The 16315-nt window shown below is 40.2% G+C and overlaps 1 protein-coding gene across 1 annotated transcript in view; it reads left to right on the top strand.

The window, feature by feature from the left end:
• Positions 1 to 16315, top strand: part of grid2 (glutamate receptor, ionotropic, delta 2) — a 441727-nt gene that overhangs the window by 378080 nt on the left and 47332 nt on the right. The window contains exon 13 of the mRNA XM_070904482.1: positions 1834 to 2029. Coding sequence (XP_070760583.1) covers positions 1834 to 2029 — 196 coding nt within the window. The remainder of the gene's footprint in view (positions 1 to 1833; positions 2030 to 16315) is intronic.

The raw sequence follows: 16315 nt of genomic DNA, 5'->3' as shown, positions 1-16315 counted from the left end.
CTGCATCATCTGCATTTTGACAGAAGCCTCAGTATAGTGTCAATCACTGTGGACACACTGGACATTTGACTCCATCCTGCATGCAAACTCTTTGTATCTCCTCCTCTTGTTTCTTCTCTCTCTCTCTCTCTCTCTCTCTCTCTCTTACCCATCCACACACCATTAAATAACAAGCTTAGAGTTACTACCCAGTGAAACCAATTCGCAAAGGGGGGATGCTGGTCAAAGAGTGTGCTGACAGGCGTACATATTCACAAGGGAGTGGTTGGTAGGGGAGATTATTAAGGCCAAAGATTAATTGACGGCAATAAAAGATTCATGTTCACAGCAAAGTTCATTAAAATCTTCAAAGGATTTTTTTTTTTAGAGTAGGTCAGAGAGATAGTTGAAGAGGGCATGAGAGAGAGAGGAACCGCAAGAGCTGTGACCTTCCATAAAAAGTCTGATTGTGTTATTTCATATGTGTGTGTCTGCGTGTGCAGTTTGTAATAATGCAAACAGTACCTATTGTGCCCTTTGTTAAATCTGCTTTGTGTGTGTATTACAGCTGAATTAATGAAGTAAGATACTGTACACTTGTTGTTCTTCATTAAGCAGGACATGTTGAGTGTTTTTGCGCGCATGTTTTGTTTCATAAATGTGTGTCTCTCAAATCCATGGGTGGTATGTAGCAGACATTTAACAAACAAACAGTAATTAGTTCCTGTAATGGTTCTCCATTACATTTCTCAGCGGCCAAACTCTTTGAGAGGCAACCCAAGCACTGTTGCGTTATAATTAACAATAGCTTGTGTATTCCCCCAGAGGTGGCAATTTATGGGTGAGGGGTAGAGCGAGAGAGAAAGGAGGAGAGAGAGAAATAAGAAATAAAAAATACAAGACAGACTGACTTGTGCTTTGTTCCATTTCTACTTCTTTGTAAGTGTTTCCCTCTTTCTTGGTATAATTGTGGATAAATATAATTGAATTGAATATCAATGGTGTCCAGTTAGCCAAGCCATCTTGTTCAGCATTGTGAACTGAGTGAGTGCTGCTGTCTAAACTGCTTGCCACCCCCGTTTTTCTCACATTTGTCTGTCGTGGCCAATCCTCATTTTTCCACTTTAGTTCCATGTCAATTACATGTCGCTGCCAACTCCCACTGTTGGCCCATGGAGAGTTTAGATCCAAATCATTCATTTATGGGGGAGAGATGACGTGAACCACCGTACAGCTGGCCACTTCATGAATACTTCATGTGTACTGTTCAATGCCCTTCTCTCCAGGCCTAGTCAGCCATTACAGAGACAGTAACAAAGGCTCTATCATTCACCATGTCCCCTCCTGCAAACGTAAGAGTGCCAAGCCAGAGGCACCACAGTTCAGGATTTAATCCAGGTCAATAGATGCACAAATGCTTTTAATCCTTTTCCTCTTTTACCACCGTGTCATACAGTTGGTTTTTGTTTGTTTGTTTGTATTATTCGAATTGTATCCTAAATGCACACTCAAAAATTATGGTTTAGTTTTAAAATACAGGCTGAGGTATACAGATGAATGATTGTGGTAGATGAGAAAGCAGTATAGTCTGGTATCTACTATGATTGTGGGTACTTGTTGCACCGAGAGCATGCTGTTGAAAACAAGGCATTATGACATCCATATACTACAACTACAGCCACCAAAGAAAAACTAAAAGGGGACTATCACCACAACAGCAATACCCAGGGGATGAACTGAGCCCCATGTGTCAATCGAAACGGACCATTCAGGCAGAGTCTGCATGGTGCTTACAATGAATGGATGGCTGGAAACAATGTGAACTAACTCTGTTCACCACTTGTCTCTCCCTAGGTCTCTCCAGGACTTATCCAAGCAGACAGAGTTGCCTTATGGTACAGTGTTGGACTCTGCAGTATACGATCAGGTGCGCTCCAAGTCTATGAACCCCTTTGAGAGAGATCCCATGTACTCCCAGATGTGGCGGATGATTAATCGCACTGGAGGAGGAAGTAATAACGTTGAGGAGTCAAAAGAAGGCATTCGCAAGGTAGGTCTTACTTTTTTGACTAATTGTCAGTTGTTAACTAAGAACCGTTGACACGTGTAAAATCACTGTGGATAGTAAGGCAAACATTGGAGTCGAATGACTCCTGTGATGGGTTTTGAATACAGGAAACCAGTTGCAGAATGGCGGGAACATCAAAGCAATTATTCATCACTCAGTGCATTCACATTCAAGCCACCATTTGCCAACATTTGACCATGTCATTTTTGAGAACACACTTAATTTGGTTATATTTTGAAATAAACCTGAAGGATAAAATGACATCAGTCAGAGGTTGTCACATGCATGACTTATATTTTCAGTCACCACAGGTTTTACAGTTTTGAATCTAACTTGTTCTTGAGTCTTTTTAACATATCTACTTACTTACATATCTTTCAGATAGTGTTGTAATTGAAGTTAACCAATCACATTAAACCTCCTTCCACAATGAAGAGAGCAGGGGTTAGTGGATCAAATTTGAATTCTAACATATCAACATTTACTTGACATAATCATATTGGATAAGGTGACATTAGCCCTGAAAACGTGAGTCATGGTTTGATCACACTGCAAGATTCATCTTGCATCCTTGCACTCCCAGACAGCACTTTCACTTGAAAGCATTGCTGCCAAGCATTATGCTAAATGTCCAAACCAATCTTAAAACAAGTCATCCGACATAGGCACAGCACGCTTTGTGCAAGGGCTGTTGTCACTGAATAACACGGGCAGCTGGTAAATAACATCACATTGCTTTGCACTGTAATTTAACTATTATGTGTGATGTAGTGATACCAGTAGGGATGAGAAGTAAAATGGCTCCTCCAATAGAAACACCCAGCACATTTATTTGTTCAGCTCGTAGTGCATTTATGTCCTTTTCCAAAATGGTACAACACAAGGCTTGATCAATGCAGCAAATGTTTCATACTTCTTTGCCTGCTCCTGAGTTTCCTCTTTCTTTCTTATTTTTTGCAAAAATGACAAAATATTTACTCACTACTTTTATATTCTAACACCACCTACTGTTTACATTAGGTGTTCTAAAATCCAAAGCACTGTACAGTTTTTCTGATGTTATGTCAGGACCAGTAAGAACGTTGCATTTGCTTGTAACCCTTCACCCCTAATTCTTACTGTATTTAATACTTACTTACCTACTGTACACAGCTCCACCTCGGTCGTCTCTGTTGATGGGGATAAATCTATTTAAACGATGTTAACGATATACAGATAATGCGCGCCTGGTTAAATACTTAATTCTCTTGGTGATTACCCAGCATTATAAATACCTGACTGCTCATTTGCACGCATCCCATTTTCTGTTTGCATCGCCCTTCTCTCCTCCAGTGAGGGCCTCACTTTATCCCTCCTCCCTCTAGAATATATTAGACTTGAACTGTAGCCAGAAGTGGAAGCGTTGGAAGTGTTGGGAGGAGTGATTAAAGTGGCGGGTGGTGTTTTTAAAATGATGAGATAAATGCAGCACATAACAGCATATAAGCACACAACTATTAACACTCACTCGCACACAGTGCTTGTTGGAAGAGGTGTTTATCGAGCACATATAACTAATTAATAGTGTGTTTAGAATCATGAATAAGTCAGACATTTATTGCTAAACAGAGCTTTGCATTTGAACATGCGAAATATATTTATCTTCTTGATTACCATCTTAACACCAGCAGCTTGACAGAACAGGCATAGCCTCTGATATGTCTGAATTGGCATGTGTGTGTCTGTTTTTTTAATAGTATGTAATTATTATGAAGTCATAATATTGTGTAAATTTAATGTTAAGTCCAACATAAAAATGTTCATATCTTTAATGCAGGGCTCAAAATTCTTTTTTATATAAATAACATTCACATTTAAGTGTCGTCAAGTGTCCAACACAGAGAGATGTCCAAGTTTTGACTACATATATAAATGTTAAACAATTTTAAATACAGGCCATTTCTTAATAAATCACATTGCTTTAAGTATTGGTAAAAAAAAAACAAAAAAAAAAAAAACATTGGCCCTTAGAGACAAAAGTAGAAAAGTGTCGACATATTGACCTCTTGGTATAATATATTGTATATATATATTGGAGTGACAGTGGCACCAGAGACAAAATTGAATATTCTAAAATAGTTTTAAAATAGTTAAAATGTTGACATTTCTATATTTAGGAATAAAAACGTGAGGTACTGTATGAGCATGAAGTATAATGTCCTCACTGTGTCATGTGTTGACATTGCTGATAGGCTGTCCAATTCAAAGCCATGTTGGAATGTGTGTTTGTTATACCACACTGCAAACACTACGTACACTGTGCTTGTTATAACATACTGTATGTTACAGTATTTGGTGCACAGAAAGCATGGACACAATAGGTCATGATCATGTCACTGTGGCACTCACCACTGAGGCCAACAAGACCAAAGTCAAACTCCATGTTGTTTTCCACTGATTGGCTACAGGGAGTGGTGGGAGAAATCAGTTACACCCTGTGTGTACATTAGTGCCACATCACAGCTACCAAAGGTGGCTGCGGTATCACAACAGCAATATCCAGGGGATCAGATGAGCCTCCAGTGTGATGTGGAGCTGACCGTTCAGAGAGAGTCTGCATGATGCTTACAATAAGTGCATGGCCAAAGGCACTTGCAGGCATCACTCTATTTTTAAAGCAGCAGTCCCCTGTTATCTAGTGGTCGTTGCAGCTTGATCACAGTATCACAGATTGGACCGCTTCACTCAATGCCTTAAAGGAGAAGTGATGAGTAATTCATTATTTTTTTATATCCTCATGTGTCAGCACATAAGAGGGACGGTGAGAGGGACAGAGTTCGAGTAAGAGAACAATAGTTGTCCTGTGGCTACATTTATTAAATGTGTTGTGGCTCCTGATATGCATTTCCAGGAGCATTGCCTAAATGTAGATGGTTCCTTAAGTAGCCACTGAGACTGAATGCTCTATGATGAGTAAGTCATATAAAAAACAGGTTGCTTTTCAATAGCAGCAGGGTGTGAGCAGGCAGGAGTGACAGGAGACAGAACTGGATGAAGGGCAGGAAGAAGAGAGGATCTGGTTTTCATGGATAAATTCTACATGATGGAGGTGACACCTCCCAGTGTGGCAGCAAGCACTGCACAGCAGCAATAAGAGAGGATGCAAGAAGGGGGTACACCTTCCCCTCTGACTGTGTTTCTTTGCTTCTTTTCTCCCCTCTCTTTACTCTCTTCTCTTTAGACTGCCTTTCTGTTTTTTGTTGTTGTTGTTGTTGTTTCTCCCTGGTATCTCTTTCACTGCACCACAGATTATTTGCAAATGTCTGCCTTACTGTCTGTCTATGTTCTGACACTACTCTGTTTCCCTAACTTTACTGCCCTCTCTATATTTTTCTCTTTATATTTTCCCTTTCTGCATCTCCCTCTGTCTCTCTGTCAGCCTCTTATTCATCTACATTGTGTTAAAGGCTACAGGGTGCACTCTAGTGGTACACTAATGCCCGTCCCTCACTCAGGTTTTCTTTCTGCTGCAGTACACAGACACCGTCACTGACACTGTTGTCATGTTTGATTGTATGTTCAAACCTGAAACTCAAATTATGTTATTTAAATATTACTATAAATGTGCATTTAACTTCAATTTACTTAATCAAATCCTGGTTATATCCTCCTACATTTAGTACTCTGGGCCTGAAATTAATCTTCCTTTCAGAGAAAATTGCTAAAAGATCATTTTACCTTGGAGCTTGGCACATAGAGAAAAAAAGATGTGGCAAAGGCTAAATGATATCTTGTTCTCAGTTGCTTTTCACAAGGTCTGTTAAAAGGATATATACAGTATAAAAGTAAGCCTGTGTTCGCTGTACACCTAATGGCTAGGAAACTGAAACGATCACCTAAGCGATTCCTTAAAAGTGGAGATTTTCAACCTGTTATGGTTTCTTTTTTCTTTCTTCTCATACTGACAAATATATCTGGAAGCAAGTGAACAGTACCTGGAATAGTATTTTCAAGCCGGAGGCTATTTGGAAGACCATGATGTTATTAACAGACCCTGTGAGTCAGTCAGACTCAGACAACTTTTTGTTCTCTGTCTCCGTTTGATTTATTTGGATGTGTTTGTCTTCTCTAATCCAGTCCCTTTGCTATATTTGATTCCTGTGAGGTTAAGAACTTGATATATTTTTCTCCTCCGTGTCATGCTCTCTCTCCTCCTCTTCTCTCTCTCCTTTTCCTGATGCTGCTTTCTCTCTTCCTCTCTTTCTCTCAGGCCTTTTCTCTTTCACAATAAACCTCTTACTCCACTCTGTCACCGTTGTCTCCTTTGCACTATGGATTTTCTTCCTTTTCAGTTTCGATCCCCTGCAGCAGAATGATATTATATGTCAGAATGGGTCAGTGTCTGAGCTGTCTCTGGTATCACTCACACACACACACACACACACACACACACACACAGATGCACGTACATGTGGAAACACTCACATGCACACACAAACACATATTCACATGTCCAAAAGCAGGATGCTTTATACACATACACCAGCACATTTACTCAGGTGCACACCATACATGCATTGACACACACTCAAGGCCAGGAAAGTGCTGCCGGGTGAGTCCTGTCACAGAGTAATATACGCGTCTCTCCCATTTCAGTCAATGATAAGGCATTCAATAAACTGAGAGGTGTTGCACCTCAGACTTGATATCTCATTAACTTTGTGTCACATATATATCAAAGACGAGTGTGCTGTAAGTCACTGTTTGACATAATGGCGTCTCTGTTAAAGGCAATATGTTACTCAACTTTGGTCTCTATTTATTCTTGCATGGTCTCAAGTAAAGTATTTTTGTGCTCAGTCTTTTGTGTGTGTGTGTGTGTGTGATGTCAGCCAGGCCTTTTAGCGGTGGAGCTCCAGATAGCTCAGCATTTGACTGTTGTGCTGACTTGTAAAAGTAATGACTAAAATGAAGTGTCAATTTCTTACCCTCTTAATTACTCAACCTCTGCAACCCCTAGAGTGCAACTTGTAAATTTCTGACACAGACCATAATGAGATGTGCTAATGAATATGAGGCATCATATATTTGTCTTAAAAAGGGAAAAACATAGGGACAGTGACAGTAGAACATGGCAACTCCCTCAGCTAAAAAATATTAAATAACCAGCCAGCTCTGCAGAATCTAGTACTACGTCGTACTGTTTTTTGTTTTCTTCTTGTGCGTTACACAGTATGTATACATATGGACACACAATGTTTATGTTATTACTTGTGTTTCCATTGCTTGAAGTGTTTCTACAATATTAGATCTGTGATCATATGATGATTTTTTTTTCTAGTCACGACTGACTCCAGCTGATGCCACAGGAGACTATAACACAAAAGAATGGGAAATGGAAATTTCCCTCTGAGTGGCACTGTAGCACACACATGCGTATATATGTATGTGCATGGACCCACACACTGAAGCTGAAACACAAAAACCACTAAAACCTTCACATTTGCATGCTTACACACATACATGCCAGTGAAGACGCACACTCACCTGACTCAGTTTATGTAAGTGTCCCTGTGTGAATATATGACAGCTACTCTCTGTCAGGTCTCAAGAGTCTCTGATGACTGCTGAGTGATTTTAGAGTTGAGTGGATTGCCAGTTTGAGTGATTTTCTGTCTGTATGACTTTCTGCTGCACTATGGGAAGGTTCCACTTTAGAAAATGCGTCTTTTCCCACATGTCCTTGCGCACCACATATTATCATTACTGCTGTGTCTCATATTGATGGCAGCTTCTTAAAAAGAAAAAACTGAATTGAAACCTTTACTGTAACGTTAACTAAAAACAAGGCTAGAAGTAAAGAATGCATGGTATAGATCCTGTTCTTCGACAAAGACATGTAACAGCTTGACAGCTAAATATGGCAGCAGAGAACTCACTATCCCTCTGACCTAACCTTGAACTGAACAGGATGAGGAAATCTTATGGATAATTCTGAATTTCACCCATGCTTGTATCTAACAGCCAATCAGGAAAAGAGGGCAGGCTGGTGTGTTGGAAAAGTGGAGTTAAATGCCTCATACATATGTACATATTCAGATTATGCTTTATGGAGGACATTTACCTCAGTCAAAGCATTTCAGCATTTCTACTGTCATTTGCAAAACTGCCTTTTCCAAGGAAAATACCAATTTCTTGGATTTTAATTTCAAATTTGTTTTGGTGTATTACCGTGCTGACATGGATCTGACCCGTTCAGCTGATAAGGTCACACCAATCAACATAAGCACACAGGGTTCATTCACGTTGTATTATAACTTATATGCACTTCTTTCACATGGATTTAACTTTTCTGGCCACCATTGGCAAAGTTTTACTGATACTACTACTCACATACACCTGTTTTTACATGTTATAGAATATTATTGATGATGGCAAATGTCTTCACTCCATTCTGTAACAAGCCCATCACTTTATATCTCCCTATCACCATCTGCCCATTTAGCATAATGACTCCAGAAATTATGATAAAAAATTACAATCATTTCTTCACCTCTGCTACATATATCTCAAGACTGGAAGTAAGGAGCTGTATAATGTAAGCCTTTAAGCTTTCACCAATTTACCATAATGACTTCAGTGATGATGATAAAGATTACGCTGATTCCTCTGCCAGATAGAGCTGGTGGTAAATCAACCAAGACCTGTTTAGATCCTTCAGCCCTGGGTGAGGCCATCACGGCACTCCGGAGGACGATTGAGACGGAGCAGAGGAGAGATGAAGGGAGTAGGGGAAGATGATATAGTAGGCGAATGGGTGCTCAGGGAGTAGGGAGGGGGAAATTGGGAGAATTAGGAAGGTGAAAAGAGAGTGATAAGGGAAGAGCGAGGGACTAAAAGAGGACAGGAGAGTGAGGGAGCTGCTGTAAATGGGTGAGAAAGGACAAGAAAGAAGAGCAAGGAGAGGGAAGGATGGATGGATGGAGAAACAGACAGAATCTGTGGACAGGGACCTTGATGGAGGAAATGAGAATGTGGAAGATATGCAAAGAAAGAGAGGAGATTGAGGAGAACAGAAGATGTGGGTGGATTTTAACATGATGTTTTACTAATACATACATTTTTTATTTTCCTATTGCTTTAATGGACTCTTGGGCGCATTAATCAGTGGGGCGAAAAGCCATCAAAACACACAATCAAACATTAGAGAGATGATTTAGAGAGACAGACAGAGAGAGGCAGAATTTGTCTGACTACAAATGAGGCCTCTCCTTCAATGACAATGATGCGTTAAGTGGCCTGGGTGATATTTTTCCTCACAGTAAAACTTCATTACTTGCAGCTGATATTATCATATTAACATGAGAGCCAGGATGAGGGAGACAGATAGAAGAGGAAATAACGAAGGGGTGAAAACGACAGACAAGAGGAAGGAGAAGAATGACTAATACCGGACATAGTGAGGGTGATAAAGGGAGGCAGATAGAAGAAACAAGGAAAAGTAGGAAGAGAAATGGAAAGGCTGGTGAGAATGATGACAGAAGAGCAGGGAGAGAGATTAATGGGCGGAGTGGTGGTTAGGAAGTAAACACAACTGAGAGAGAGAGAGAGCGAGAGAGAGAGTAAGCTTTGGGAAGACAGAGTGGGAGACTGATGGTGAGCGACCACAGAACCCATCCCCTTTCTCTTCTATCTTTCTCCTCTCCTCCATCTCTCTCTTCCCTCCAGCTGTTGTCTCACCATTGTCCTCACTCTCTAAAACAAGACTAGGTCGAAGCCTAGTATATGACTGGACCATGTATGGTCAATGTGCTATGTTGCTGCCAAATTGTTACACACATAGTTGTAATGGTTGTGCCTATAATGTGAATTCCTGGATATTAAATGTTCATCTACAATTTTCTGTGGTAGTCCCAGTAATATTTGTTCTTAAAGTAGAATATCACATGACATTGTTAAGCTACATTTGAGTCAAAAAATGTTAAGTGCTGCACGAGTGGTGGATGAACCCACTAGCTGCGCCTATACTCGGCAACGGCCAATGGGGAAACTCCAACACTTGACCGACCAGTGGTGTAACTTCATTAACTCACTCACTCAGTCACAGACAGACTTTTGCGTCTTTAGGACTAGCCCCCGGCTTCGCTGCGGTCCAGCCAAAAATACATAGACAAAGTCATGTAGATGTGTCTAAAGATTTCGACACTACACTGCCATCTCCCAGCTCTGCCTCTCTCTTCATTAGCCAGTCAAGCAATGTGAGGCAACGAGGACGGGGAAAGATGTTGTTTAAACAGAGCATATCAATGAGCCTCATGCCAGATGTCTCACAATGTGTGTGTGTGTGTGTGTGTGTGTGTGTGTGTGTGTGTGTGTGCGCGCGCGCTCTCAACTTAGAGAGGCCTCTCTAACGCCTGTTTACCCTCTCAAATCACAGTAAACAAGAGATCTGTAGGCAGCGGTGCTCTCTGAGTGTGTGTGTGTGTGTGTGTGTGTGTGTGTGTTTGTGTCAGTGTCACAGTTCTTTATGGACCTCCTGCCAACCAGCCATTGGTCAGGGAGTTGCCAAGGTTACCAAGCAGGGTGGCCCAGCTGTGTTCGGGTGACAGAACAGACTCTGTGTGTGTGATTCCTCGCCCTCTGTTTTAGAGAATGAGATTGACTTCTCATGAACAAAGTGTCAAGGTCTCAAGGTTGCCTACGGCTATGTGACTTGTATCTCTTACAACGTGCCCACTAACATACAATATCCTTCCTGTGCTTCCTCTTGTCATCCTTTTTACTTCCCTGCCTTCATTCCTTTCCTTCTTGCGTGTTCATGGTTTCTTTTTCTGCTGATCATGTGTGTTATTTAAAAGCCAGGAGTGATACTTGTGGTATCTTGTGTCTGAGCCAGTGCGATGTGGTTGCAGAAGGGCTGGGGCAAGACCGTTTTCATTAGATTCTTAAAAATTAATGTCAGATTTATGTGTTTGTCATGTATTTTATTGTATTTGAATGAAATCTCTGCAGAGGCATAAGCTGGCTTGATATATATCTGTCACTGTGCCTGGGCATGACTGCTGCAATATCCTCTGTAATAACCCAGCCTCTGCTAAGACCAGAAAATGCCCTTTTGGCTGGTGGGCTCTCTCATTTTCTATTTTCTAGTAGTGCAAATCACCCTGACAGGAAAAGAGAAAGCTCTTTTCCTGCAGAGTCTGATAGCTCATTAGGATTCAACACAACAAGCCCAAACAGCAAACATATTTTCCTGCTGTTACAATTCTCTGCCTGTGTGATGACAGTGTTTCTGTGTTGTGGCTCAGATTCAGGGAGAGCAGATGAAAAGAAGAATACAGAAGGAGGAAATGGGGGAGAATTTACTCTCCATATTAAAGAAAAGAGATTGAAAGACACATTTGCAATAAGGGAATGATAGACGCCGGATAAAAAAAAATGGAGACTTGGAGAAGGATAGAGAGAAACCACCAATTGTCATGATTAAAAATGGGCATGTTTGTTAGAGAAGTGACAAATCGCGAAAGAGTCGAGGGACAGAAAGGAGGGAAATAAGAAGAGGAGATAATAAGTGTTTGCTTTAATAACAGCAGAATGAAAGGAAAGGAAAGAAAGAAACAATTATACTATCTATTTCTGTCTATATTTTCTTATCTTACCATATCTAATAATGAAGCCTAATTGCTTGTTTCTCTCTCCTTTACCAATCCATCTGACACCCACACAATCTTTCGTACTCTCGATTCTGCTCGTTTTCACTCTTTCTTCTTTCTTCACTCTCTCTTTGCCTGTCAGTGTCTGTTTTTTCTCTCGTTCCCTTTTGCTCTGTGCTATACCCCTTCCGTCTGTAATAATTACAGCAACTAACAAGGAAATCAATGAAAGTCAGCGGATGAAGACGGCAATTAATGTGATGCTTTATTGCGCGTGTGTAGGTGTATGTTCGCATTTGTGTGTCTGTGTGAACATGTATATCCCACTGCACGTGCAGGCAAATCTGTCTTTACATGGTGAAAATCTGACAGCAGAAGCTCTATTTGTGTCTCAGTTCTATGTATAATGATTTAATTTGCTTGTAATTAGCCTGTAGTCTCAATGAGATAAACGAACTAAACTTCATCAAAATTGGTTTCTAGTACTTCTTGATATAATCATTTTTTTGCCAGGCAACAAAATCTGCTTAAACTGGCAAGAAGAGTACATCAGCTAAATCAGAAGAGGCTTGGAAGAGTCCCATACTACTTCAACATGACAAAGTTTTCTTAAATCTGTTTGCAGCCCCTGTAGCAAACAATCTTACAATTTAATTCTCCTTGTACTCAGTAGAGACAAGCTTAAAACTTTACAGGACCACAGAGACCTCTCATCTTTCCAATCTGTTTTACAGTCTGTACTTTATTTACTGCTGAACAAAACAGGAGAACAAAAAACGCCTAATTTCATCTTCCACTTTTCCTGCTTAAAGTTATTCATAGCTGTGTAACTCAAATAAGCTTGAAATTCTCTTGTCAAACACAAAGGCTTGCTTTAGAGTTTGAACCTAGTGGTGTGCTTTAAAATTTTACTGAAAAGTAAAAGAAAAAAAGTTGGACTCTTAAACAAACTTTTAAACAAAGATATATGAATGATATTTGTAATCTATCATACAGTATGGCTTTTGTTGTGAGTTTGTGATTTGGGTTCAGTCTGGCTGAATAAAGCTGCACTTTACGCATTCTGTATGATGGCAGTGAGAGTAATTACACAAACACTGTCGATGCGTGCTTATGACTTATACCAGGGGTGCCCAATACGTCGATCGCGATCTACCGGTCGATCGCAAAGGTAGTGTGGGTAGATCGCATGGCATTAAAAAAATAGACGTCAGCCTATCATCCATCCTCACTATGAAATTTGTCACTTGATTGACATACAGGGCAGCCAGTCTGACATCTGATCTTTTCTGACACATGGGTCACCACGCATGCGCGTACAAGCACGCCAAGTGCGGCAAAATGCATCCCTGGCTGATTCCATTCAGTGCAAGTCATCAGAGTAAGGTAATGACAAAAAATGTACAGAGTTATATTGTGCAATATGGGTTCATGCAGTTATGCAAGGTACACCAACATATATTGTACATATAAAGAATACTCAATATATTTATAAATAAATATATGTTTTGCATTTTTATAGTAGGTAGATCATTTTGACTTGGTCATTTTATAAGTAGCTCGCATGCTGAAAAAGTGTGTGCACCCCTGACTTATACCTACTGGTGAGCTCGCCCCCATCTCCCCAGGAGCGCTCCCTTTGAATCTTCCCATGCAAATAAAGGCAGATGGGGAAAAAAACTTAAAGTGATGAAGTTGTCAGATGAGGTAATTATCTATAGCAGAAATGTGGCCTATTACTTACAGCAAAACAGTGTTTTTAGAAGATTGTTATAAACCAACAACTAGATACCTACCAATTTAGAACTGACGGGTTAGTGGATGGAAACTAACAGCTAGCTAGTCATTTGAAGTTATTTGTTGCCTATCGCTTTCCAGAAGCTGCTCATTGACTTGCTACGTATTGTATACGTATGCTACATTTGGAGCTACGTTTCTTTTTTTGCAGCTACAAAATAAGTAGTGGTAGCTATAAAGTAATGGTCCACCAATTTCCATGGCAAGAATTTCACCTACTATATATAAAATACCGTGATATTTGCCCATGTTCATTTCAGAATGGGGTTGTATTCGATAAGGCTTATTACATTAGATCTTCGTACAGTTTTTTAGATTACAGTTGTAGTTGTGTTGGGTTATGTCTGTCATATATAGATATATTGTTGAGGAGGAACAATACAAACAAGTACAATTGATTAGCACTAGTAATTTTTATTATTGTATTGTTACTGTACCTGTACTGTTTTAACAATTGCTGCATTATCAGTTTTTATAGTTTGAAATGTACCACAGATATACCATTGTGATTGTCCAGCAGAAAAAACAAGTGGAAATAGTAGGTAAATAACTAAACTAAAACAATTTTTTGACATGCCATCCTGAAGTTCAAGGAAGAGGACACGGAAGAGGCAGGGGTAAAGGCATAGGCTGCTGCTATCCTCCAGGAATCCATCAGGTCCTACTGCTGCAAGGACCAGTACACAACCATGCAAATGTCAAAACTGTCAGGAGATGCCAACAGAAATTGAGAAGAAGTGCTGCAAATAGAGACCAGAATAGAGTAGAATCAGCAGGACAGTCCATATGGAACAGTATGGCTTGGAGGAGGGCATTATATGACTGGCAGGGCAGATGACCTGCAAAAACTTGGGCAAGACTACAGAGAATACAGCATACATGTTTTGTAGGAGCATGGTCAACTGAGGGCTGGTCACAGAGTTGTCATCCCATGCTGTTGAAACCAAATGACCGGTCCAATCTAATCAGTCTCATGAACTGCCTTGAGGACCTGAAATGTTGGGTGGCACAAAACACCCTACAGCTGAATGAAAGCCACTCTGAAGTTGTCCTATTTTGCCCCTCCTGACTCCATCAAAGTAATTACCAACAGTCTTGGCAACCTGTCCGCCCTTGTTAAACCCCATGTCAAAAACCTTGGTGTGATATTTGATTCTGCCTTTAAGTTTGACAAGCAGGTCAATGCTGTAGTAAAAGACTTTTTCCAGCGTTGTACTATTGCCAAATATTTAACAGTTAACAACTTGTCCAAAAGCAGTAACGTGACATTCGTGTCTGCCCTCAGTTCCTTCTCTTTTTTGAGTGCTCTCCAACGAGGAAAAGCTACACTAATGGTTTCTTTGACTGCAATCCTTCCTCTGAACACCAAGTTTTGTTTTTTTATCTGGAGCATCTGAAACATTTCTTGAGAGAAGATTTTTCTACCATAGGCTCCACCACACTGCTGTAGCCTACTCCGTCACTATGGTTGACCCCCCACCCCCCCTTCAGCTCTGGCAAACCAATCATTGCTGGTTGATGTAAAATGCATCACTACTGGTACTGCGGTATACTGCGAAATACGGAGAGATTTACCTGGAGGTGATAGGCTTGTGTGAACTCGTTTGGCAAGGCCGTGAATGTAAAGGATGTTCATTTGTAAGTTAAAGTCCCGCACTTCAGCTATAAAAGCATTAGTCTGACTCTGATTACATCTCTCTCCTAATAAAAGACCTCCAATAATGAGCTTCGTGGCCTTAATGATATTCCCCCACCCCCTTAACGAGACAACTCACCTTAATGAGCCAGAGAAGGAAGGTAGATGGCCATGTATTGCTAGAATATAATGGCAGAAACAAACACATACTTAGCTCAGAGAAAATAGGCAGATGAAAATCAGAATCAGATTCAAAAATACTTTATTGATCCCCAGGGGGAAATTAGAAAACCTAAAAACAATCACATCATCTGAAAAAGACAGAGATATACATGACCGAATTTAAATTTTACAGGACAGACAATACTATAAATTGGGAGGGAGACCTCAATTCCCAACAAACTGTCTTCCATGTAATTAAAATGTTTCAGCCACCTTTGTAAGGCAATGGAATTACATTTTTTTAATATTTCCAGGATACAAAGATACACATCATTAGTACATTTATAGGCCTGTAGGAGATTACAATGCACTCAGATATTGGCGAGAGAAATGTGGAGAAGAGCACAAAAGCAATTAGGCCAATAGAAACACAAAGAGCAAAGTTGCTAAAGTTGGACAACATTATTAATCAAAGGGCCAAATCCCCCTACTGAAAGAAAGAAGGGAAAAAAAAGAACTTTTTAAACACATTTTTATGCGTCATGTCTAGCCAACTCTGCGACCTAAAGCTAACCATTAGATAACATCTTAATTTACAAGATAAAAAGAGAATAAAGAAGAAAAATGGAGAATGAATCACTGTAACTCCCCTGCGTTTTGTTTTGAGGAGGAAGCTGCAAGTTCAATTACTGGATTGTAGATAAATTAGGGGACAAAGTAGGGGGTGGAACGATTTAAAAAAAGAAAACGAAAGCATGATATAAATGGTTTTGGTGGCGTGACATCAAGTCACTATTGACCCCTCTTTCTTATCCTCACCTCACCCTCAGCCCATGCAATTTCTCATCCTCCCTTCATCCTCCCTGACATCCTTTAGCTACATTTTTCCTGTTTTCCTTTTCTTCAGTGCTCTCATTCTCAATGTAAAGCTTTTCCTTCTTCCAGTCTTCCAGTCTTCTCTCTCTTGTATCTAGGGTTACCACCTTCAGTGTGGAAAAATAAGGGATGGGGTGCTGGCAAGGTGGCGACACAAATCAAGCA

Source organism: Enoplosus armatus, chromosome 4, assembly GCF_043641665.1.
Source record: "Enoplosus armatus isolate fEnoArm2 chromosome 4, fEnoArm2.hap1, whole genome shotgun sequence".
In the NCBI taxonomy this organism is placed as follows: Eukaryota; Metazoa; Chordata; class Actinopteri; order Centrarchiformes; family Enoplosidae; genus Enoplosus; species Enoplosus armatus.
This window is presented reverse-complemented; position numbering and strand designations above follow the sequence as displayed.